Genomic DNA, 27,500 nt, shown 5'->3' with positions numbered 1-27,500 from the left:
TCTCCAGGCATGCTTCTCTGGACATGTTCTGGGCCAGCAGGTTAGACGCCAGGCCAAACAACTCTTCAGCCCACTCCTGCACCGGAAGAACACACACATACACACTCCGTCAGAAGGAAGAAACACAGTCGCGAGGATCGATTGGAGGTGCAAACTAGCCACCCACACACCAGACCTTATAATTATACACTGGAGGAATGACGGGTTCAGTGTAAGTCTAACAAGCTTAACTAACTCACACTGCATGGACTGAAATAGCTTAGTTATTAATTAATTAGTTATAAGCACTTTGGCCAACCGCCTAAGAGACTTAACTGATGTTGACATCAACTAAATCAAATAAACCTTAAAAAAATCCTTTATTCATGTTTGATAAAGCCCTGTTCATGATTAATAAAGTCCTGATTAATGTTTAATAAAGCCCTATTTGTGATTAATAAAGTCCTTATTCATGTTTAATAAAACCCTATTCATGTTTAATAAATCCCTATTCATGATTAATAAAGTCCTTATTCATGTTTAATAAAGCCCTATTCATGTTTAATAAAACCCTATTCATGTTTAATAAATCCCTATTCATGATTAATAAAGTCCTTATTCATGTTTAATAAAGCCCCATTCATCTTTAATAAGCCCTATTCATGACTAATAAAGGCATTATTCATGTGTACCAAAGCCCTTATTCATGTGTACTAAAGCCCTATTCCTCTGTAATAAGTGGATTATTCATGTTTACTTACCTTGGCGATCTCCTCCTGGAAGGCCATGAAGTTGAGGTATGTGATGTTGACCATGTCTGGTCCGCTCACCACCGTCAGCATCCTGTTCTCCATCTTCCCCACCAGGGTGCTCACGTCCAGCAGCTCTCGTAGCTTCATGTCCTACACAGACCACACAACAGATGAGTAACATGTCAATGACGCAATAACTCTAGCCTTAATTAACCCTTCTTCGTTGGCAGCCCAACGTTAGGAGCTCACACAGATTTGCATAGTACACACTCAGAGGAAACACCTTTAAATTCATTTTCATCACATACGTACACTTTTAAACCTTCACGAAAGCGTGTCATTAATAACACAGCCACTGCAGCTCTAGCACCTTCCCAGAATTACCCCCCACTGTGTCTGACTTCAGCCTAGCGGTTAGAGCGTTGGGCCACTAACCGAAAGGTCGCTGGTTTGAATACCTGAGCCGACAAGAATAAAAATCCATTGACGTGTCCTTGAGCAAGGCACTTAACCCTCATTTGCTCCAGGTGCCGTACTACTATGGCCGACCCTGTAAAACACCACATTTCACTGCACCTATCCAGTGTACGTGAAAACGAAACATATTTTTTTGCAGTTGCTGCTGGAAGCCCAAACTCAGGAAGTAGCAGGAAGAGATGACTCCCACCGTCTGGTACTGTGGCAATGACAACAACAGCCCAATCAACCAATCACGATTTGACTTCCTGAGAATGTAACTGATCAGTGAGAGATATGACTTCGGGAGTAGACCATGAAGAGTGTCAACGCATCATCATCATCATCAGCCCAATGGGACCTGCGGGGTTCAGCATATTCTCTTAACATCAGCTAAGATGTCACACACACACACACACACACACACACACACACACACACACACACACACACACACACACACACACACACACACACACGCACGCAGTGACTCACATATATGCGCACACGCACACACAGACACGCGCACGCACACACACACACACCAAGCTGTCACCAAGCATGACATTACCTGGGGGACGATTTAATTTTTATTTTATTTATTTCACCTTTATTTAACCAGGTTGGCTAGTTGAGAACAAGTTCTCATTTACAACTGCGACCTGGCCAAGATAAAGCAAAGCAGTTCGACACATTCAACAGCACAGAGTTACACATGGAATAAACAAACTTACAGTCAATAATACAGTAGAAAAAGTCTACATACAGTGTATGCAAATGCGGTAAGATAAGGGAGGTAAGGCAATAAATAGGCCATGTTGGCGAAGTAATTACAATATAGCAATTAAACACTGGAGTGATAGTTGTGCAGAAGATGAATGTGCAAGTAGAGATACTGGGGTGCAAAGGAACAAGATAAATAAATAAATACAGTATGGGGAAGAGGTAGTTGGATGGGCTATTTACAGATGGGCTATGTACAGGTGCAGTGATCTGTGAGCTGCTCTGACAGCTGGTGCTTAAATCTAGTGAGGGAGATATGAGTCTCCAGCTTCAGTGAAAGGCGGCCAAAGAAGGAATTGGCTTTGGGAGTGACCAGTGAGATATACTCGCTGGAGCGCGTGCTACGGGTGGGTGCTGCTATGGTGACCAGTGAGCTGAGATAAGGCGGGGCTTTACCTAGCAAAGACTTGTAGATAACCTGTAGCCAGTGGGTTTGACGACGAGTATGAAGCGAGGGCCAGCCAACGAGAGCGTACAGGTCGCAGTGGTGGGTAGTATATGGGGCTTTGGTGACAAAATATACGGCACTGTGATAGACTGCATCCAATTTGTTGAGTTGAGTGTTGGAGGCTATTTTGTAAATGACATCACTGAAGTCGAGGATCGGTAGGATGGTCAGTTTTACGAGGGTATGTTTGGCAGCATGAGTGAAGAATGCTTTGTTGCGAAATATGAAGCCGATTCTAGATTTAATTTTGGATTGGAGATGCTTAATGTGAGTCTGGAAGGAGAGTTTACAGTCTAACCAGACACCTAGGTATTTGTAGTTGTCCACATATTCTAAGTCCGAACCGTCCAGAGTATTGATGCTGGACGGGTGGGTAGGTGTGGGCAGCGATCGTTTGAAGAGGATGCATTTAGTTTTACCTGCATTTAAGAGCAGTTGGAGGCCACGGAAGGAGAGTTGTATGGCATTGAAGCTCGTCTGGAGGTTAGTTAACACAGAGTCCAAAGAAGGGCCAGAAGTATACAGAATGGTGTCGTCTGCGTAGAGGTGGATCAGAGAATCACCAGCAGCAAGAGCGACATCATTGATGTAAACAGAGAAGAGAGACGGCCTGAGAACTGAACCCTGCGGCAGCCCCATAGAGACTGCCAGAGGTCCGGACAACATGCCCTCCGCTTCATGAATAATCATCATTAATGTCTAAGTAATGAACGGACAGTATGTCGTTATGAATGGCTGCAGGTGGTAAATGCATGGCGTATATGATGCTGCCTGTGGATTCACCAGGGCATTGCAATGTGTCTGTACAGCACCCGAGGTGGTTGGGTAAAGTAGGCCTGCGGGATGCGTATATGTAACTTATATAACTACAACTATGCTTGCCTGAGACCGTGACACTTGTATTACCTCATAAAAGTTATTCCTAGGCTTTAGCTCAGTTGGATAACACAGTCCTGGGGCATGCAAAAGACTGGGTTCAATACCCAGTTTGTCCCACTGGTTATTGACGGCATACTAGTGAGGGCCTGAACTGAGATACCTCCACATTCACTGGAGTTGTTTGTCCGTTGCAGTGTAAATACACATTATAAACCATATATCCCTACGGAAACATACACACACAACCACTCGTCTTAAATGCAAACCAGCATAGAGCAACTGGGCACTGCCTCCGAGGCACCAGAAATGAATAACAATGATATTTTCTCTCCCATTTGTCTGACATCAGGGCAGAATACAAAGTGGTTCAACGAGGTCAATTAACACCAACAAAAAGAGTCTGTAAAAGATTTTGCAGCGGAAGCAAATTAGTTCCCCACTAATTTGCCCAATCAAACAAAGAGCATTCTGTGCTGTGTCACACTGATGAATGTCCCCTACATGTCCCCCAACGCCCTCCAAATCCCCCAGCTCAGAGGCGCCCATTAGTATTAGAGTGAACTTTTCAGAAGCAATATTTTTCTTCTGTTTGAGATTCTTACTCTTCTGGCAACCAAGTTGGTTTGACAAATGTTCAAACCACAGGCACACACACAGACTGTCTAGTGCAATTTCAAAACACACATACAAACATACGCACACACACACACACTCTCTGACGAACAGTGTCTGACGAACTTCCAACACCTCAATGCTTTTAGTCAAATGCAAAGACAGGTTTCATTTCTTAAGAGACCTTGGTTCTTGGAAAAGGTGTCTAAGACAAGTTTAATTCCCTACTGATTACTGTAGTGTAGAGAAGTCTGGGAGATGGATGGTTCTAGAAACATCTCACGGCTGCAGTCTCTCAGACGTGCCGAGAGCAAAATTCTTCCATTCTACATGAAGCATATATCAAAGTTAGATGATGCTGCATAGAATATGTTGTTTTAACTAGAGCAAGCCATTATTACTAGAACTGTCCGGAATTATCTTGAGACCATGGCAGACATTCTTCTAGCCTTAGGGCGGCAGGTAGTCTAGCGGTTAGAGTGTTGTGCCAGTATTTTAAAGGTTGCTGGTTCAAATACATGAGTCGACGAGGTGAAAAAACTTGACCAAGGCACGTAACCCTAATTTGCTCCAAAGGCGCCGTTTTACAATGGCAGACCCTGTAAAACAACACATTTCACTGCACCTATCTGGTGTATGTGACAATAAAAAACCTATTCTGTGTCTACCTTTACTATACTGATAGATGGAGAGACAGTATACTGTGTGCAGGATACTGATAGATGGAGAGACAGAATACTGTATGCAGGATACTGATAGATGGAGAGACAGAATACTGTATGCAGGATACTGATAGATGGAGAGACAGTATACTGTATGCAGGATACTGATAGATGGAGAGACAGAATACTGTATGCAGGATACTGATAGAAGGAGAGAGAATACTGTATGCAGGATACTGATAGATGGAGAGACAGAATACTGTATGCAGGATACTGATAGATGGAGAGACAGTATACTGTATGCAGGATACTGATAGATGGAGAGACAGAATACTGTATGCAGGATACTGATAGAAGGAGAGAGAATACTGTATGCAGGATACTGATAGATGGAGAGACAGAATACTGTATGCAGGATACTGATAGATGGAGAGACAGAATACTGTATGAAGGACATTGAGAGATGGAGAGACAGTATACTGTATGAAGGACATTGAGAGATGGAGAGACAGAATACTGTATGCAGGATACTGATAGATGTAGAGACAGAATACTGTATGCAGGATACTGATAGAAGGAGACAGAATACTGTATGCAGGATACTGATAGATGTAGAGACATAATACTGTATGCAGGATACTGATAGAAGGAGACAGAATACTGTATGCAGGATACTGATAGATGGAGAGACAGAATACTGTATGCAGGATACTGATAGAAGGAGAGAGAATACTGTATGCAGGATACTGATAGATGGAGAGACAGAATACTGTATGCAGGATACTGATAGATGGAGAGACAGTATACTGTATGCAGGATACTGATAGATGGAGAGACAGAATACTGTATGCAGGATACTGATAGAAGGAGAGAGAATACTGTATGCAGGATACTGATAGATGGAGAGACAGAATACTGTATGCAGAATACTGATAGAAGGAGAGACAGAATACTGTATGAAGGACATTGAGAGATGGAGAGACAGTATACTGTATGAAGGACATTGAGAGATGGAGAGACAGAATACTGTATGCAGGATACTGATAGATGGAGAGACAGTATACTGTATGAAGGACATTGAGAGATGGAGAGACAGAATACTGTATGCAGGATACTGATAGATGTAGAGACAGAATACTGTATGAAGGACATTGAGAGATGGAGAGACAGTATACTGTATGCAGGATACTGATAGATGTAGAGACAGAATACTGTATGAAGGACATTGAGAGATGGAGAGACAGTATACTGTATGCAGGATACTGATAGATGTAGAGACAGAATACTGTATGAAGGACATTGAGAGATGGAGAGACAGTATACTGTAAGCAGGTGCTCTGCATCTCGACTAGAAATACAGTATAGTAGCACTCCCTGCAAATGAATGGCAACGGCAACCTCCGCTGAAAGCAGCCTCAACAGATCTCTACCTGGACTACAGCCAGCCAGCCAGCCAGCCAGCCAGCCAGCCAGACAGACAGACAGACAGACAGACAGCCAGCCAGACAGCCAGACAGACAGACAGACAGACAGACAGACAGACAGACAGACAGACAGACAGACAGACAGACAGACAGACAGACAGACAGACAGACAGACAGTTGTGCTAAAAAGCATGGAGTGGAGACCTGTTCGATCCGTCAGAGAATCAAATGCATATTTCATTGATGGTTTGTTGTTGTTTGAACAGTGGAGCCTTTTGATATTGTATTGGATGCCTTTTGTAGATGTTACAGGAAAAGACAAGCTCATCTCCATACCTCTATAGCTGACTGTGTGTTGGTCAGAGAGAGAAGAGAGAAAGAGAGAGAGAGAGAGAGAGAGAGAGAGAGAGAGAGAGAGAGAGAGAGAGAGAGAGACGAGAGAGAGTGAGAGAGAGAGAGAGAGAGAGAGAGAGAGAGGGAGAGAGAGAAAGAGAGAGTGAGAGAGAGAGAGAAAAAGTGAGTGAGAGAGAGAGTGAGAAAGAGAGAGACACATAGAAAGAGCTAGACAGAGATACAAAAAGAGAGAGGCAGGCAAATGCTGTTTAGACACATAAAGGAGAGGAGAGAGGGAGGAGGAGAGAGAAAGGAGAGGAGAGTTGAGGAGAATAGACCTGAGATTTAATTAGTGCTGGTGTATTGTGGGAGCATTTGGAGGTATGCCTGAGGGTCCTGTAGCCGCGGCGATGGGGGGGGGGGTGCGTATTACCCCTTCAAGCCAATTTCTGTGTGTGTGTTTGAGAGGAAAAGAGAGATACAGTACATAGAGAGAGAGAATTGTGTGTGTGCAGAGGTGTGTGGGATGATGGTGTGACTGTGAAAGAAGGCGTGTGTGCAATGCATCACTTTGGTGTGTGTGTGTGTGTGGCTAGCTGACAGCTGTAGCGTGGGAACACAGTGTTCAGTCATTTATTACTTCAGTACAGGGGAGGTGGTCCTCTTAGCAGGGTGATGCTGCCTTCCCTGCTCCCTGGGCTGTCACGAACACTTACCTGTCACCACAACACACACACACGCACGCACGCACGCACACACACACACACACACACACACACACACACACACACACACACTGGCCAGCCAGTGTGCGCAAGCACACACAGATACACACCTGTGTGCATTCCCACAAACACGCCCGCCCGCCCATTGGCACAATCCTCACACGCCCGCCCGCCCGCCCGCCCGCCCATTGGCACAATCCTCACACACACGCCCGCCCGCCCATTGGCACAATCCTCACACACACGCCCGCCCGCCCATTGGCACAATCCTCACACACACGCCCGCCCGCCCGCCCATTGGCACAATCCCCACACACACACCCGCCCGCCCATTGGCACAATCCCCACACACACACCCGCCCGCCCATTGGCACAATCCCCACACACACGCCCGCCTGCCCGCCCATTGGCACAATCCCCACACACACGCCCACCCGCCCATTGGCACAATCCCCACACACACGCCCGCCTGCCCGCCCATTGGCACAATCCCCACACACACGCCCACCCGCCCATTGGCACAATCCCCACACACACGCCCCGCCCGCCCATTGGCACAATCCCCACACACACGCCCGCCCATTGGCACAATCCCCACACACACGCCCACCCGCCCATTGGCACAATCCCCACACGCCCGCCCGCCCGCCCGCCCGCCCATTGGCACAATCCCCACACACACACATGCCCGCCCGCCCATTGGCACAATCCCCACACACACACATGCCCGCCCGCCCGCCCATTGGCACAATCCCCCCCCACACACACACACAGCTTAGAGAGAGAGCGATAGTGTCCGTCTGCGGGCTGTCTCCTAACCTCGTACTTCTCCTCACTCCTTTTCTGATGAATAGTTCATCCAGCACATCTACCTGTTTCTCTAATACTCATCTGATGATTCATGTAGCTTTAATTTCCCTCGTTATCCATCATTTCCCTCGTTATCCAGATGCAGTCACTGCTGTAAATGATTCACCTCCAGACCTCACATCATACCTCTACACAGCTGACCTCTTCTCTTCGTACGGACTCTTTCATGTTAGTTCATTATAAGAGCAACGTTGGCTTCACATTAGGATTCACCACGGCGGGGAGGTTTCTGAGGATTCCAGGTACGAGTTCTGGGTTTTAAGAAGAAACTCCAGCCCACTGGTATTCTCGTAATACGTGGATCTCAAACTAAATGTTTGGGTCAATACTTGTCAAAACCTCTCAAAGTTAACCTGAAGGTTTCAGGTCTGGATGCCCCTAAGGAACATCTATTGACTCAAATGTTGGTTTGAAGAATGTCAAATATGACAAAGTTTCTTTTTGTTTTTCCTCTTTGGGTGAAACTAGCCTGGTCCCAGATCTGTTTGTGTGCTTTTGCCAACTCTGTTGCTGTCCTTGTCAAGCTGAGTGACAAGGAGTTGGCACGATAGCACAAACAGACTGGCACTCAGGCTAACCTGGAACAACAAACAACCGTCTTATTGTTGTGGTATAACTGGCCTGTCCTAGCAGCAGTCCTGCCGGTGGCTAGCCTTGTTCACTAGCGGAGCAGCAAGATCATGGGTTGGGACAAAAAACGCCTGGGGTAGTTGGAGAAAGGAATTATGGGTAATTCATTGTGCCGCCCCAAGACTTCCTTGGCCCCATATTCAGAATGTGTGTGTGGGTGTGTGTGTTTGAACATGTTAATGAGAGGGGGCAGCACTGAGATAGCCTGCAACATCACTTCCTGGTGTAGCTCAAACTGTGCACGCTACGTCGCCACGAATTTGGCTTCAACGCGCTGTTGAGTCTTCACATAGGAATGAATGGTGTCACGTGATTGATGGCTTTGTCCACTCACATATACCGTCATTCCATCATCCCCTCGTATTTCATTCCTTTATTTCACTCCATCCCTTCATATTTCACTCCTTTACCTCCCTCCATCCCATCCCTTCGTAGTGCAGTGTTTTATTCAAGAAGGTCATGCTGCGTCTGCAGAGCATGTTTTAAACATTAGTCACCTCATAACTCAGTGGAGGAGAGTAGTGCACAGAAACATTGATTCCAATTATGACTATGAGACCAGCGTTTCTCTCCCAGCCTGCTTCACTTCCCGCAAGTGACGTTCATTATAATCAGAGACACACACTACACACACAGAGCCTGACGCACGCTCACAAACACGCACGCACTTTCTCACAGACACGCGCACGCACACACACACACACACACACGCACAAGTTCCTTCAAACCTTATATATACTCACAAGAGTCCCAAACAGGTGAATGATTACTGCAAGTAAAAGCATTCCTCACTAGGGGATTACTGCGATTCTACAATAAGACATTCAGATGTGGGATGTGTGTGTGTGTGTGTGTGTGTGTGTGTGTGTGTGTGTGTGTGTGTGTGTGTGTGTGTGTGGGTGTGTGTGCGTGTGTGTGTGAGAGTGTGTGTGTGTGTGTGTGTGTGTGTGTGTGTGTGTGTGTGTGTGTGTGTGTGTGCGCGTGTGTGTGTGTCTGTGCGTGTGTGTGTGTGTGTGCGCGCATGTGTGTGGTAATAAGTCGTTTAGAGGTAGGCTACCATCCGTCTGTAACTCATTTGATGTGAATCGTTAAACAAAATCAGTACAGCAGCTGCCAATACAACTCACCCCCGATATCTGATAATCAGTCAAGTAAGGCTATTAAATTAAACAACAGTTGGATCGGCGGAAGCAAATCATTGCCTGCTAAAATCACTGCAGTCGCTCAGGCTTACAGCTGACGGTGTAGCAGTAAGAGAACGAACAGATCGGAAGAAAGAAAAGACGACTGCAGGGTGGGGAAAAAAACCCGAAAGGAAATAAGAACCACATTTGGATCAATGTTTGATTTGACGTAGGCGCTTTTTTACCGTTTGCCAGTGACTTAGTCAACGTTATAAGGCTGGATCTAACATAGTAGCTAGCGAAGTAGCGAGGGAGGGACTGATGTGGTGTGTACAAGTGGAGGATTAGCGGCTAGCGTGGCTGCTCCCAGGCAGGCTTTCACAGCCATTACACACATTGGCTTTCCTCTGATCTCCGAGGGATTTAAATTACTGTCGGTGATGAGTAGTGTGTGTGTCTACACAGAAGACAGAATGATTGCATGTGTGTGCTATAAGTGATTCAATGAACCATTTTCTACCATTCACTTCCACCTGATTGGTTCCCATTGTATTTCATCTGTTACATTAAACCGACGCCTCCTCCTCAATTAATATTAAGATATTTCCTCATACCAGCTAAACATCCCATTGTTGTGAAAGCAGCAGACATAAGTTACCTGTTACCAGCTCTCCTTTGATTCACCTCTCTCTCCCTCCTCTTCCCTCCTTTATTACGGTCTACTACAGGCTTGATGTTTCTAAACAGCCTTTCCCTCCATCCATCCATCCCTCTCTTTCTCTCTCTCCATCTCTCTGCCCTGTTGCTGTCTCAGTAAGCCGTGATGCGTCAGCTAGATCAGTTGTGCAACATTTTAGAAGTGTAGAGCTCTCTTAGGTTAGAGCAGGAGAGACGTTCTTCCTCTTCCCTCGTGTGCATCCTTTTTATAAAGCATGACAGTGCCCCGCTCCTCTACTCTCCAACTCACAGCTTTAAAGCTAGATATTCTCCAAGTCACAGCTTTAAAGCTAGATATTCTCCAACTCACAGCTTTAAAGCTAGATATTCTCCAACTCACAGCTTTAAAGCTAGATATTCTCCAAGTCACAGCTTTAAAGCTAGATATTCTCCAACTCACAGCTTTAAAGCTAGATATTCTCCAACTCACAGCTTTAAAGCTAGATATTCTCCAACTCACAGCTTTAAAGCCAGATATTCTCCAACTCACAGCTTTAAAGCTAGATATTCTCCAACTCACAGCTTTAAAGCCAGATATTCTCCAAGTCACAGCTTCAAAGCTAGATATTCTCCAACTCACAGCTTTAAAGCTAGATATTCTCCAACTCACAGCTTTAAAGCCAGATATTCTCCAAGTCACAGCTTTAAAGCTAGATATTCTCCAAGTCACAGCTTTAAAGCTAGATATTCTCCAAGTCACAGCTTTAAAGCTAGATATTCTCCAACTCACAGCTTTAAAGCTAGATATTCTCCAACTCACAGCTTTAAAGCTAGATATTCTCCAAGTCACAGCTTTAAAGCTAGATATTCTCCAAGTCACAGCTTTAAAGCTAGATATTCTCCAACTCACAGCTTTAAAGCTAGATATTCTCCAAGTCACAGCTTTAAAGCTAGATATTCTCCAACTCACAGCTTTAAAGCTAGATATTCTCCAAGTCACAGCTTTAAAGCTAGATATTCTCCAACTCACAGCTTTAAAGCTAGATATTCTCCCAACTCACAGCTTTAAAGCTAGATATTCTCCAACTCACAGCTTTAAAGCTAGATATTCTCCAACTCACAGCTTTAAAGCTAGATATTCTCCAACTCACAGCTTTAAAGCTAGATATTCTCCAACTCACAGCTTTAAAGCTAGATATTCTCCAACTCACAGCTTTAAAGCCAGATATTCTCCAAGTCACAGCTTTAAAGCTAGATATTCTCCAACTCACAGCTTTAAAGCCAGATATTCTCCAACTCACAGCTTTAAAGCTAGATATTCTCCAACTCACAGCTTTAAAGCTAGATATTCTCCAACTCACAGCTTTAAAGCTAGATATTCTCCAAGTCACAGCTTTAAAGCCAGATATTCTCCAACTCACAGCTTTAAAGCTAGATATTCTCCAACTCACAGCTTTAAAGCCAGATATTCTCCAAGTCACAGCTTCAAAGCTAGATATTCTCCAACTCACAGCTTTAAAGCTAGATATTCTCCAACTCACAGCTTTAAAGCTAGATATTCTCCAACTCACAGCTTTAAAGCTAGATATTCTCCAACTCACAGCTTTAAAGCTAGATATTGTCCAACTCACAGCTTTAAAGCTAGATATTCTCCAACTCACAGCTTTAAAGCTAGATATTCTCCAACTCACAACTTTAAAGCTAGATATTCTCCAACTCACAGCTTTAAAGCCAGAAAACACCTCCCAACATTTGGGAACGCTAAACCTTCCCTTCCCTAAAAAGATGCCCCATCTCAGACAAACTGATATCTCGTCTATATGACGCTTTTCAATCTGTTAGCACACCCTCTACTGATGCCATTAAGGCAAAATGGGAGGAAGAACTAGGGACTGACATTTCTGTGTCAGACTGGGAGGACAGCTTGGAGTATATCCACACCTGCTCCATTAACTCCAGACATCGTCTCATACAATTCAAGGTATTACACAGATTACACTACTCCAAAACCAAACTGCATAGGATATTTCCTGGTACATCCCCTATGTGTGATAAATGTCAGGCTGAGCAGGGTACACTACTCCACTGCTTTGCCCTATGCTCTAACTTGTATGGGTATTGGTGTGGAATTTGGGATCCTCTCTGAAGTTCTGGAAACTTCAATAGACCCAGACCCGCTTATGATAATCCTGGGAGTGTCCGATTCCCTAAACGGATTAACCAACTCCCAAAAACAACTAATCTCTTACAGTCTCATTTCGGCAAAAAAATGTATCTTGTTGTTTTGGAAAAGGAGGGAAGCGCCCTCTACCACATCATGGCTCAGCGAATTGGCAAACACTGTACACTTAGAAAGAATTAGATATATTCTGAACAATAAATTATCTACATTTGATCAAATCTGGCAGCCTTTCCTCTCTTACTTGACCAGTCGGCGCTGTGAATTTGTACTTTTTAACGCACTCTCAATTGTAATATTTGAATCTACCTTTGGGCAGCGTGTGCTGGCCCCGCCACCCGAGCAGTCGGGAGGGGAATAGGGGGGATAAAGGGGGGGAATAAGTGGGGGGGGGGTGACATCTACCCTCTTTCTTTCTACCTGTCCTTCTTCTGTATGTTTTGTTTTGTAATATTTGTTTTGTACCCAGAACTCTGGGTCTTGTTGTTTCTGTCTGCTCTTGTATGTTTAGATAAGAATTGTATAGTTGTCTTTTATACCTGAGCAGGGTCTCGAGCTTAATGACGAGTTTGGAGGGTACTATGGTGTTAAATGCTGAGCTGTAGTCGATGAACAGCATTCTTACATAGGTATTCCTCTTGTCCAGATGGGTTAGGGTAGTGTGCAGTGTGATTGCGTTTGCGTCGTCTGTGGACCTATTGGGGCGGTATGCAAATTGGAGTGGGTCTAGGGTATCAGGTAGGGTGGAGGAGATATGAGCCTTGACTAGTCTCTCAAAGCACTTCATGATGACAGAAGTGAGTGCTACGGGGCGATAGTCGTTTAGCTCAGTTACCTTAGCTTTCCTGGGAACAGGAACAACGGCCCTCTTGAAGCATGTGGGCACAGCAGACTGGGATAGGGATTGATTGAATATGTCCGTAAACACACCAGCCAGCTGGTCTGTGCATGCTCTGAGGACGCAGCTAGGGATGCCGTCTGGACCGGCAGCCTTGCGAGGATTAACACGTTTAAATGTTTTACTCATGTTGGCCACGGTGAAGGAAAGCCCGCAGGTTTTGGTAGCGGGCCGTGTCAGTGGCACTGTATTGTCCTCAAAGCGAGCAAAGAAGTTGTTTAATTTGTCTGGGAGCAAGACGTTGGTGTCCGCGACAGGGCTGGTTTTCTTTTTGTAATCCGTGATTGACTGTAGACCCTGCCACATACGTCTTGTGTTTGAGCCGTTGAATTGCGACTCTACCTTGTCTCTATACTGATGCTTAGCTTGTTTGATTGCTTTGCGGAGGGAATAGCTACACTGTTTGTATTTGGTCATGTTTCCTGTTGCCTTGCCATGATTAATACACGGCTGTGATTATAATTGAAGAGAATTATCTTGGTAGATAATGTGGTCAGCATTTGATTGTAAAGAATTCTAGGTCAGGTGAACAAAAGGACTTAAGTTCCTGTATGTTGTTATGATTACACCACGAGTCGTTAATCATAAGGCATACACCCCCGCCCTTCTTCTTACCAGAGAGATGTTTGTTTCTGTCGGTGCGATGCGTGAAGAAACCGGGTGGCTGTACCGACTCTGATAACGTATCTCGAGAGAGCCATGTTTCCGTGAAACAGAGAATGTTACAATCTCTGATGTCTCTTCTGGAAGGCAACCCTTGCTCGAATTTCGTCTACCTTGTTGTCAAGAAACTGGACATTCGCGAGTAGTATACTCGGGAGCGGTGAGCGATGTGCCCGTCTACGGAGCCTGACCAGAAGACCGCTCTGTCTGCCCCTTCTGCGGCACCGTTGTCTTGGGTCGTCTACCTAGGATCATATCCATTGTCCTGGGTGGTGGTCCAAACAGATGATCCGCTTCAGGAAAGTCGTATTCCTGGTCGTAATGTTGGTAATTTGACGTTGCTCTTACATCCATTAGTTCTTCCCGGCTGTATGTAATAAGACTTAAGATTTCCTGGGGTAACAATGTAAGAAATAATACATTTTAAAATTAAATACTGCATAGTTTCCTAAGAACGCGAAGCGAGGCGACCATCTCTGTCGGCGCCATCTTGCATGTCTTGCTCTCACACACATCTGCGACACACACAGCTTTGCAACACACACTCCAAACTGACATCTCTTTAAAGCTGTAAGCTGATCAAACAGGTTGTTTGCAGTCAACCCTAATATCCACAGTCCCTGTCTCCTTCCATTCTGGCTCTGGCTCTGCAGTTTCCCTCACAGCACCTCCTCAGCTGAGCCACACTGAGAAACTCCAGATCCGTCTCTCTCATATCATGGGTGATTCGTAGGAATGGTGATGGGGGCTCAGATAATGTTAACGTACATCTGGCTCTGCTGCAGTTAACTAAGACAATATTTTCAGAGTCGACTGGGTATACTGGAACAGAGGACAAGCCTGACAGATAGAGATGAGGAGAGACATAAAGAGAGAGAGAGAGAGAGAGAGAGAGAGAGTGTTAGTCTCCACAATTCATAACTTAAATACCTACTCTTCGCAGATGACCTATGCCTGCTGTCACCCACAGCACATGGCCTACAGCAGAGCCTGGACCTGCTAGAGCAGTACTGCCAGACCTGGGCCCTGGCAGTAAACCCCAAAAAGACTAAAATAATGATTTTCCAGAGGAGATCCAGATCTCAGGGAATTAGACCAAAGTTCTCAATTGGTACAAAATATATAGAGTACTGTACACACTACAATTACTTAGGTTTAAAAATAAGCTCAACTGGACACCTTAATGAGGCAGTGAATGAACTGAGAGAGAAAGCACGCAGGGCATTCTACGCCATTAAAAAGCAAATTCACATTGAAATACCTATTAAAATTTGGCTAAAACTAATTGAATATGTCATTGAACCAATTGCACTTTATGGCAGCGAGGTGTGGGGTCCACTTGCAAAACAAGATTTCATCAAATGGGACAAACACCCCATTGAAACCCTACATGCAGAGTTCTGTAAGATTCTCCTACATGTCCAGAGGAAAACTACAAACAATGCATGCAGGGCAGAATTAGGCCAATATCCACTAATAATAAAAACTCAAAAAAGAGCAATTAAGTTTTGGAAACATCTAAAATACAGTGACCCCCTCTCATATCATTACCAAGCCCTGCAATGCCAAGAGCTGAGCAAAGAAAAGAGTCCCCTCATCCAGCTGGTCCTGGGGCTGAGTTCACAAACCTGTTCTACTAACACACTGAAGCCTCAGGACCAGAACATCCAATCAATCAGAATAAACCAAATTACAACACAGTCAAAACAAAACTACATTGCTTATTGGGAAACACAAGCACAAACACAAAGCAAAATGCAGTGCTATCTGGCCCTAAATCGACAGTACACTATGGCTAAATATTTGACGATGGTTACTGATCAAAACCTTAGAAAAACCTTGACAATGTACAGGCTCAGTGAGCACAGCCTTGCCATTGAGAAGGGTAGACACAGGAAAACCTGGCTCCCTGTAGAGGAAAGGCTGTGCAACCACTGCACCACAGCAGAACCTGAGACGGAGCTGCATTTCCTGACAAAATGTCAAAAATATAAAACCAGGTTTCAAATATCTCTCTGATGAGAATAGGCTACCCGTCCTGTTGGGGGAGGACGCAGAGAGCTGTGTGTTGGCAGCGCACTACATTGCTGCCTGCCATAAGTTGAGGGACAGTGTCTGACAGACCAATAAACCTGCACATGTACTCTACTGTATGATTATTGTTATTGTTGAATGTATGGTTATTTTGACCCTTGGTTATTGTTGTTACTGTTGTCCCGTTGACAATTTTGATTCTCATTTTTATTTATTTTTTATATTGTAAATATCCAAAATAAGCTTTGGCAATATGTATATTGTTACGTCATGCCAATAAAGCAAATTGAATTGAATTGAGAGAGAGAGAGAGAGAGAGAGAGAGAGAGAGAGAGAGAGAAAGGGGGAGAGAGAGATAAAGGGGTAGAGAGAGAGAAAGGGGTAGAGAGAGATAAAGGGGTAGAGAGAGATAAAGGGGGAGAGAGAGATAAAGGGGTAGAGAGAAAGGGTAGAGAGAGATAAATGGGTAAGAGAGATAAAGGGGTAGAGAGAGATAAAGGGGTAGAGAGAGATAAGGGGTAGAGAGAGATAAAGGGGTAGAGAGAGAGAAAGGGGTAGAGAGAGATAAAGGGGTAGAGAGAGATAAAGGGGTAGAGAGAGATAAAGGGGTAGAGAGAGATAAAGGGGTAGAGAGAGATAAAGGGGTAGAGAGAGATAAAGGGGGTAGAGAGAGATAAAGGGGTAGAGAGAGATAAAGGGGTAGAGAGAGATAAAGGGGTAGAGAGAGATAAAGGGGTAGAGAGAGATAAAGGGGTAGAGAGAGATAAAGGGGTAGAGAGAGATAAAGGGGTAGAGAGAGATAAAGGGTAGAGAGAGATAAAGGGGTAGAGAGAGATAAAGGGGTAGAGAGAGATAAAGGGGTAGAGAGAGAGAAAGGGGTAGAGAGAGAGAAGGGGTAGAGAGAGATAAAGGGGTAGAGAGAGATAAAGGGGTAGAGAGAGATAAAGGGGTAGAGAGAGAGAAAGGGGTAGAGAGAGATAAAGGGGTAGAGAGAGATAAAGGGGTAGAGAGAGAAAGGGGTAGAGAGAGATAAAGGGGTAGAGAGAGATAAAGGGGTAGAGAGAGATAAAGGGGTAGAGAGAGATAAAGGGGTAGAGAGAGATAAGGGGTAGAGAGAGAATAAAGGGGTAGAGAAGAGATAAAGGGGTAGAGAGAGAGATAAAGGGGTAGAGAGAGATAAAGGGGGATAGAGAGATAAAGGGGTAGAGAGAGATAAAGGGGTAGAGAGAGATAAAGGGGTAGAGAGAGAAAGGGGTAGAGAGAGAAAGGGGTAGAGAGAGATAAAGGGGTAGAGAGAGATAAAGGGGTAGAGAGAGATAAAGGGGTAGAGAGAGAGAAAGGGGTAGAGAGAGATAAAGGGGTAGATGGAGAAAGAGAGAGGTGAGAGGAAAGAGGAAGGGAATAGAGAAAGAGAGAGAGTGAGCGAGAGTTAAAGAGACCCCTGAAACTGTGGTGTTGAGGCTAGGAGAGCAGATGTTGGCCATAATGACACCGCTGGCTCTCTCTCCTCTCCTCTTTCTCTCTCTGGTCATAACTCAGTTCACTGCTTCGGTGGTGCTGTTTCACGAGGCAGAGATTGACCCATAAGGCCGAGAGGAAAAGGTCAGATTTGGAATTGTTCATCTGTCAGCTGACGAGTCACTGACCACAGTGTGTGTGAGTTGGGTGAAGAGATGGCAGTGGGGTGGAATGTGTGTGTGTGTGTGTGTGTGTGTGTGTGTGTGTGTGTGTGTGTGTGTGTGTGTGTGTGTGTGTGTGTGGGTGTGGGTGGGTGTGTGTGCATGCGTGCGTGTGTGTGTGTGTATGTGTGTGTTATGGAGCTTGCGTGAGCTTTTCAAAATCTTCAATTCCGTCTTTTGATTAACCGAGAGCAGCAAGAGATGGAGTGTGTGTTTGTGTGATGGGGTATAGAGCCATTTCCTAAAGGGCAGACGTAAACCATAACGTACGATGACAGCCCTTCATTTTAAAGTCTGAGAGAAACGGCTTGGCTTTCACATGTTCTGCTCGTCACCATTCATGCTCCCAGATGAACTATGAACACCTATCTCAACTGAAGAGTTAGAAACCAACTCAAAAGTGAACTAAGTGACGTGTGATACACATTGTTTCCCATAAGAAGCTGAACCAAGACTACTCTGTGGAATAACTGTTGTGGTTCTGCATGTCAGGAGACCAGACCGATGACACATTACACAGCCAAAAGCCTCTGTTGAGGTCAGATGTCTATGAAGAACCGTGTAGAGTTTGTTCATAGGCACAGACCTAGGATCAGTTTCTCATCACCATTAGAAGGGAATAATACAACACTGATCATAGATCAGCATCCCTCTTTGTTACACACACTCAATTCAATTCCCTCTTTATGTCTTTCTTTTCACCCTCCCCCCATCCCCCTTTTCTCAGTGATGAGTGGGTGTCCTGTGTGTGGGGGCCACGGCTCAGAGCAGCGAGTGAAGCCCCATAATTCAGGCTGCCTCGCGTCTCCAGCCTCCGACATAAAATACCATGGACATCTCATTTAGGGTGCTGAACGTGTCATCAGAGAGAAACACGTTCCCCGGGCAGAACACAGAGAGGGTCTGACAGATTCTGACCGAAAATCTCCCCCGTCCTCAAAATCAACTCATAAAACTGTCATCTCTGTCACAAAGCATTGGTCACAAAGGAGTTAGTCTCCGTGCCCTCCGCACTGTCCAGGACGCCATTTCATCTCCTCATCTTTTTGATGACTCGTCTTAGGGCTGCGGGGCACCGGTGGGATAGGGGTGACCAGGGGGGTTTGTGGAAGAGGGATTTGACGCGAGCGTACCCTGAGGAAATATTAGACAAGAAAGGAAGTTCATGAATGACGCTTAGCTGCAAAGTTTTGATGGATTGTCCCCCGAGGCTGCCAGTGGGGGGGGGATGGCGGGGGGTTGACGGGAGCGTTAAGGCGTCGGTGGCATCAGGAAACATCCCCCAAGGGGAGAGGTGCCCGTCTTTATTGAGAAGTTTCCCTTTTCGACTGTAATTTAAATGCCGCAAACGTTTCAGTTCACCAAGCGTGATCAGAACTTTGTCGATTGTGCGCCTGCAAGACACTCATTATAGATTTGCTGGTGTATTTCTTTTCAGGTTCTGAACATTCTAATTGCAGTCTAAGGTCATCTCGACCAGTTCCGTTTAGAGGTTTAGTCAGTCTCTAAGAATAATTGTAGGTCTTATAATAGAATAAAACCCATACAAGTGACGGGCGTCCAGATATGACAGTTTGAAAAATGAGGAGGAAATTGAACGTTGTGGACGACAAATATGTTTGTAATCTGTCTGTCTGTGATACAGAGACGAGATGGAAGCAATTGTTTTTCTTGTAGTTTTTTGTTGTTGAGCCACCAGCCACTATAACAGACAACTGAAAGGCAACAATTACATCAGTGTGTTATAATATCAAATCAAATCAAATTTATTTATATAGCCCTTCGTACATCAGCTGAAATCTCAAAGTGCTGTACAGAAACCCAGCCTAAAACCCCAAACAGCAAGCAATGCATGTGAAAGAAGCACGGTGGCTGGGAAAAACTCCCTAGGAAAAACTCCTGAGAAAGGCCAAAAACCTAGGAAGAAACCTAGAGAGGAACCAGGCTATGAGGGGTGGCCAGTCCTCTTCTGGCTGTGCCGGGTGGATATTATAACAGAACATGGTCAAGATGTTAAAATGTTCGTAAATGACCAGCATGGTCAAATAATAATAATCATAGTAATTGTCGAGGGTGCAACAAGCACGTCCGGTGAACAGGTCAGGGTACCACTGTGTCATCACTTCCAGCTGGCTCAGACACACTGACACAGACATTCAGATGGAAATAAAGTTGAATTATATTGCTTTAAAGACAAATCCTGTCTTCAACTCCTGTAGGCGGACATAAAACTCCTCCATTCTGGATTAAGCCGTCTTTCTTTGAGATTTAGTAGCAGGATAGTGTTGTACATTTTAGACACAATAAAGACTTTGGTAGTAACTGATATCTCAAGAGAGACACGTCCTAGGAAAGTTTGGCACTTAAAATGAGATATGCTACTTCCAGATGGACTCTACAAGGTGTCAAACACTTTCCGCAGGGATGCTGGCCCATGTTGACTCCAATTGTTCCAACAGTTGTGTCAAGTTGGCTGGATGTCCTTTGGGTGTTGGATCATTCTTGATACACACGGGAAACTATTGAGGGTGAAAAACCCAAAGGCTTCACCCTCTGAATGGCATATATACACAATCCATGTCTCAATTGTCTCAAGGCTTAAAAATCCTTCTTCAACCTGTCTCCTCCCCTTCATCTACACTGATTGAAGTGGATTTAACAAGTGAAATAAATAAGGGATCATAGCTTTCACCTGGATTCACCTGGATTCACCTGGTCAGTCTATGTCATGGAAAGAGCTAAGCCACAAGCTAAACCACTGATCCCTTCAGACAACACTCCAATAAGAAACTAGAATATGATCCATTAACAAATACTACAAAACATTACATTGACATGCCTTCATGGTTCAGATACAAGAACCCCAGCAAGCTAAGCCAGAGAACTCTCGACACAACACCCAGACGCCACACTAGAATATGATACTCGAACAAACATTCGCACGCAGTGACAGAGAATACTTAACAGATTCTAGCAGAGGCAACCAGAGGCACTTCACGCACGCACGCACACACACGGACACACACACGCACGCACACACACGCACACACACGCACGCGCACGCACACGCACACACACACACATACACACACACACACACACACACAGCATAGAACACAGAGACTCAGAGGAGAGAACATGGGGACTTAGGGCTTTAGCTGGGCTGCAACCTTTCTGACACGCACACACACACACCCAAGATGCTGCACAGCTTCTGGTCATGACTGTAGACAGGGTTTACACACACATACTTACGCGGCACACACATGCGTACGCACATACACACATGCACGGAGTCTAAATTACTTATGAATCTTGGCGAGGCGGCATGTTGGTGTCATCAAAGACTCCCTTCTCTCCATCGGCACAGACACAGCATGGACATCCAGCACGCTGTGTATGTGTGTGTGTGTGTGTGTGTGTGTGTGTGTGTGTGTGTAGCAGCGTTATAGAGAAGGGAAGACAGAAAGGGCAGCCAACGGATTTGATGAGGTGGAAGGAGTCTACCCCGGCACGCATGATTCTCTCTGGCTATGTCCACATCGGTCAGACAGAGAGCAGAGAGGGTGAGAAGAGAGAGAGAGAGAGACAGAGAGACAGAGAGAAAGAAAGAATAGAGATAAAGAGTAAGCGAGAGAGAAAGAGAGAGCAAGAGAGAGCAAGAGAGAGAGAGAAGGGAAATGAGGTTAGAAAAAGAGAAAGTAGAGAGAGAGGAGGGCAGATACATTTGTGAGAGAGAGAGAGAGAGAGAGAGAGAGAGAGAGAGAGAGAGAGAAAGAGAGAGAGAGAGACAAAGAGAGAGACAGAGTGAGAACCAGAACGAAGAGCACAGCAAGTTGAACTGACCTCAAATGTACTAAGTGAACTCATGTTGTGGCCTCCAATAAAATTGTGTCTCCAGTTCCCTCTCTTCTGCCTGACCACACCCTGGTCAATAATCAACCACAGAGACTCACACAGACAGCCTGTCTCAGAGAGATCACTTCACCCTCTTAGTACTTCAGTGACAAAACAACAAACTGAGATTCACGTTTACTTAGGATTCACATAGGCACAAACTGAAAGTGAGCACATTGATGATCCAAAGAGTGGTACATATTTCCAGAAGGGGAATACGACAAGGACAATGTCTGAATTTGACCTTCTCCTTTTCCACTGCCGACCATTGAGGTCAACTGACCATCTACCCTTAGCCTCAGGGTTGTTCCTGACTTAAATTGTTTTAATTTCAACATATTTGGTCGTTCCCTCTGTGTTATTTGGATCACTTCCTGTATGCCATGTGTTCTACAGGTATTGTGTCCCCTCCCCTCTTTCGTCCTCCATTAGAGGGACTGGTGGCCCGTGACAAGCTAAAGCTGTCAATCACAGAGAGACGTGAACTTGGCAGGTACATCTTCTACACTTATTATCGCTGCAGTAACGGAGCCTTCTCTTCCCTGGAAGGTTCATAGCAGTAGGATATAGGATCATCATTCGTCCATTGTCTACGAGGTTTAGGGAAACTCACCAACCTATTGTAAATGCCAGGAGTTTTTTTCCCTTTAACCATATGTCACGGATCCCTCCGGAACTTTCATTCCGCACACCTGTCCCCTATTCCCACTGACTAGTACTTGTATAAGTGTGCCCTTTGGTTTCCTTTGGGCTGTCCATTATTGTTACAATGTCCGTTGGTCATGTGAGTACCTGTGCTGTGTGTTTTGGCTTTCGTGCCCTTGTGGATTGCGCAGATGATTACAGGTCTCGTCCCATGTGTTAATCATTGTGCGCGTGTGTTATTTATTCGAGGTACTCCTCTCTCTTTTGTTTTGGGTTTCTACCCTGTGATTTGTTACGCGTTCGTTTGGTCTTCGTACCCGTGAATTTACATGGCACGCCGGAATTTGGGCTTGAATAAAAACCATATTACGCATTCCTGCGCCTGTCTCCTGAATCATTTATGCCAGCATGACACCACGTGCTCTGACCAGCAGGGAAAGCCTTTATAAGATACCCAGTAACTCTCCATGAAGACTGTCGAAAAATCCCTGGTTTACACCTACAAAGTCCTGTCAGAAGGGTAGGCAACAAGGGAGCATCTTCGTGGAGTGAGCCCCCAGCCTGGGAGTGATTGTTGAGTTGAGCTTTGTCCTGGCTGCTTGCCAGAGCCCCTGGGGGGAGCTATAGTGAGTGTTCCTGTGGGGATCTGATAGACAATTACATTAGGCCTGTGTTAGGGGCCATGGGTAAATCATTTATCAGGGGCCCTGTTCCCCACAGGAGCCCCAGGCTGTGTAGCTCCTCTCTGGGGTGCTGAGAGACATATGATCCCCTGGAGCTGTTTCCATACCACCTAGCTAACAATCCCGTCTGGGCCTTGGAACAAGAAAGGGCCGTATACCTCCCAACCATCTCCATAGCTTCAATCACTCCTCTGCATTGAAAACAACTGCACAAGGCAACATGAACTGTGCTCTATTGTAGCCTACTTGCTGTTAGTCGCTCTGGATAAGAGCGTCTGCTAAATGACAAAAAATGTGTATGCAAGAGCACTCAAAACAGGTTGACATAGTGCAGATATCAGACCTTTCTCTGTCCAAAAACAAAGCAAACCCAATAATCCACACATTCAATACAGAGCAACATAGACCAGCTTCCAAAACAGTCCCAGTGTACTCACACGCGTCAGTAGAACACAGCGCGACACAGTGCAGATTACAGCCCAGATGACACCGCTATTGATTCTAACCAGAACCGATCTGGTTTATTAGGTTTGTTAGAGGAAATTCCTCCAAGACTCCAAAAGGTTAAATAGCGTTGTATAACAATAGAGAAAATCAACACATTGTCATGACAGAGAGAGACACAGACCTGGGTTGAAATACTTTTCAAATGAATTTCAAGTACTGTCTCTGTGCCTGACAGTCTTAAAGTAAAAACCTGCCCACCTGGCTCTTCAGGCAGGCAATAGCAAAAGCTCAACGTATTTGAGAGATTTCAAGTAGTATCTGAACCCAGGTCTGGAGAGAATGATGACACAGGAGTGCTGGAGTTCCACTCTGTTGGAGCGGGCAGCAAATGTTATACATTAACTGAGACCTGTTTAGACATGGGCAATTCCACGGGAACGGATTTAAGCTGAGACTCTCCCGAGAGATTTTTCCCTTAAAATGTATGCCAAACAAAAACCATTCATTTAAAAGTTGAACAAACCATGCAACTCTACGCACAATGACTACTTTTAACAATTCTCATAGAAGATTTCCCAGAAACACGTTTACTGTGAAAAGTTTGGTAACAGAATTTCGGTCAAATCTCCCTGTTTTTTTACGTGACCACGTTTTGCAAAAACGATCTGCTCCAAAACTAAGATTCAAAGATGTCTGCATAAAGAACGGGGTGTCCGCTATGACGTAACGCAGCAGGCGTAAAAAAAACACCTGAAACTAGACGCCTACATGCTGGTCTTGACAAGAAGAAGAAAAAAAAAACAGTTGGGGGAGGTTCTCTTCTGCACTGTTCAACCGGTTCGACCGATCCAGTAAAGGTGGAGGAGGAGTTAAGATGGCGTGTCGCCTTGTTAACGTCCAAAAGCGGAAGTCGTATCACAGGGTCTCTTTCCATTTCCCCTGAAAACCGGAACATCCAGTTGTTGGGGACTGGCCAGACGCTAGCTATGACATGACACCTTGAGTTTGAAAAAATCTCTTTTGGTTGATGAACTGCAGTAAGTGAAGTGGATTGACACCCAGTAACAGAATTGTGGTAACGGGATTTCATCACGGGTCCCTCTACTACACAGTAATGCATAATTTTGGATTTTAATGTCATTGTCCTCATGGTGATGTATTCTAAATAGGTACAGAAAGGTAGAAATATGCAATATCCTCCTTTGCATATTTGGTTATTATTCTACACACTAACCCGGTTTCCATCCAAACTTTTTATGTGAGTAAAGTACATGTCAGATAAAAAATAAAATGTCACGACAGGCCTGAAGGAAACTGTCGGTAAGCTTTCCAAATGTAGACAAAACCAAATACCCTAGACAAGGTGAGATCTTTTTGTGACGGTAATATTTTTGTAAGTAAGGATATCGTGATAAATGACTACCCCGTTGAATAGCTCACGATAAGCTGCAGACCACACTATTTACCAAGAGAGTTTTCATCTATATTCTTCGTAGCTGTCTGTTTACCAACACAAACCGATGCTGGCTCTAAGACCACACTCAACGAGCTGTATTGGGCCATAAGAAAACGAGAATATGCAGATCCAGAGGAGGCGCTCCTAGTGGCCGGTGATTTTAATGCAAATTGAAAACTGAAATCCGTTTTACCTCATTTTTACCAGCATGTCACCTGTGCAACTAGAGGAGACAACTCTAGATCACCTTTACTCCACACACAGAAACGCATACAAAGCTCTCCCTTACCCCCCATTTGGCAAATCTGACCATAACTCTATCCTCCTGAATCCTGCTTACAAGCAAAAAGTCAAACAGAATTTTTTGCAAATGTATAAAAACTTAAACTGAAATATCACATTTACATAAGTATTCAGACCCTTTACTCAGTACTTTGTTAAAGCACCTTTGGCAGCGATTACAGCCTTGAGTCTTCTTTGGAATGACGCCTCAAGCTTGGCACACCTGTCAAGTTGGATGGGGAGCATCGCTGTACAACTATTTTCAGGTTTCTCCAGAGATGTTTGATCGGGTTCAAGTCCGGGTTCTGGCTAGGCCACTCAAGGACTTTCAGAGACTTGCCCCGAAGCCACTTCTGCATTGTCTTGGCTGTGTGCTTAGGGTCGTTGTCCTGTTGGAAGGTGAACCTTCGCCCTAGTCTGAGGTCCTGAGCACTCTAGGAACTCTCTGTACTTTGCTCCGTTCATCTTTCCCTCTATCCTGACCAGTCTTCCAGTCCCTGCTGTTGAAAAACATCCCCACACCATGATGCTGTCACCACCATGTTTCACCGTAGGAATGGGGCCAAGTTTCCTCCAGACGTGACGCTTGGCATTCAGGCCAAAGAGTTCAATCTTGGTTTCATCAGACCAGTAAATCCTGTTTCTCATGGTCTGAGAATCCTTTAGGTGCCTTTCCATCCTACCAATTAGGGATAAGCAAAGGCTTTGATTTATTGTCAAACAGATGGAAAAAGTCTTAGAAAACATCTACCAGAAAAAGTCTTAAAATGTATTACAGATATATCTTAATTTCTCAAAAATATAGACTCTTAGCTTTCATTTGATACCTATTTTGACAAGCTCCTATGAACGTCAAATGTTGGTGCTCATTACATAGAAATGACCTCATTCTACACAGACTGCAGGGTTTGTCCTTATTATTGTAATACATCTCACATGGCTCGCTGGGTTATGCAACCATGCAAAAAATGTCCAGTCTAGCCGTCTAACAGCATACAGCATGAAATGGCCTGTCTTATTAACTGAGCGCTTGCAAACACATAATCTCGGTTAACACAGAACCAAAGTCTCTCGTAATTGATCAGATGCTTGATTAGGTTCTGGGTCCATATGTGTTAAGACAGTGGTATTCAAACTTTTTCAGCGGGGACCTCATTTTTTTTCACCAGATGGAGACCCCATTTTTTCTCCCAACAATTTCTCGCGACCCCACCCCAAATCTAATGACGAACCTTAAAATCAGCAGAGTTCGATTTTTACATCAACAAATAACCTTAACTTCATTGCATTTTCATATCTTATCAAAATGAAAAGTCACGACAACAATAAAAAAAAAAGTCAAATATATTTTGGCAACCCCACTTCAGTTCCTAGTTCACAGTGAATAGCACTGTGTTAAAGAAGACATAAAACAAGGATCAGAACCGGAACCAAGACCTTGCAACTTATGGGCCGAATGTCCTCTCCCCTTCCGAAATTCAAAAGATGCTCTCACCTGTGAAATAAGTGATTTGTCCAAAGCACCGAAACTAATGCTGCTTGTTATCTCACACATCCCGCTGCATCATGACAGAGCTACGGTACCATTTATGTCTACGTGGTCTGTCCACGAGAGATTAACAAACACATAAGTTAGGGGATGTATCTGATGTTTTAAAGCTGTAGTGGCAAGGGGTTCCGGGGTGAAGTTTCACCTAGTTACAGGCCTAGGATCAGCTTCCCCTCCCCAAATTCTAACCTTAACCATTAGTGGGGGGAAATGCAAAACTGACCCAACTTCAGGGTCTAGGGGAAACTTCACCCTACCTCTAGCACCAGTGCTAACACCCCAACAGTAACAGCACTGGGACTGGGGCCTGGGGGTGTCCCAATATAGCTTCTGTCTGTCATGTAGAGGGTCGTTCCATGTCATTCCAGCAAACCATGACACCCACCATCGCAAATTGTTCAAAGTCTGGAGGAGAAAATAACAGTACTTCTGAATCACTCTGCAGCTATCAGATACACTAAAGTCCATTCTCTACATCTCTCCCTCTCTCTTTCCCTTTCTCTTTCGCCCTCCCTCCCTCCCTCCCTCCCTCCCTCCCTCTAAGAGAAGCCAAAATCACAGGAGCGATGCAAAACTATCCACATAAACAACACAAATTGGTCCCCAAAATCCAGAGTAATCATGTGAAGCATCCTTTGGTAATCCTCATAAGGGGGTGATTATGATTTAGCACATTAATGTAGTCATCATTTAGCCTTTTACAATGATTAGCTTAGCTTAAACAGCCCAGCCCTGCTGTCCTGGTACAGCCTGA

At 44.8% G+C, this 27,500-nt stretch overlaps 1 protein-coding gene across 5 annotated transcripts in view; it reads right to left on the bottom strand.

Annotated features, from left to right (window-relative positions):
- Positions 1-27,500, bottom strand: part of LOC115174482 (1-phosphatidylinositol 4,5-bisphosphate phosphodiesterase beta-1) — a 213,001-nt gene that overhangs the window by 78,685 nt on the left and 106,816 nt on the right. For all 5 annotated transcript variants that reach the window (XR_003871785.1, XM_029733035.1, XM_029733036.1 and 2 more), the window contains exons 4-5: positions 741-881; positions 1-76 (exon numbers count right to left, since the gene is read on the bottom strand). The exon at positions 1-76 is cut by the window's left edge and continues 4 nt beyond it. Coding sequence is in view for 4 of the 5 variants with exons in the window: in XM_029733035.1 (XP_029588895.1) it covers positions 1-76; positions 741-881 (217 nt within the window). In the remaining variant the exon portion in view is untranslated. The remainder of the gene's footprint in view (positions 77-740; positions 882-27,500) is intronic.

Source organism: Salmo trutta, chromosome 35 (assembly GCF_901001165.1).
Source record: "Salmo trutta chromosome 35, fSalTru1.1, whole genome shotgun sequence".
Classification (NCBI taxonomy): Eukaryota; Metazoa; Chordata; class Actinopteri; order Salmoniformes; family Salmonidae; genus Salmo; species Salmo trutta.
This window is presented reverse-complemented; position numbering and strand designations above follow the sequence as displayed.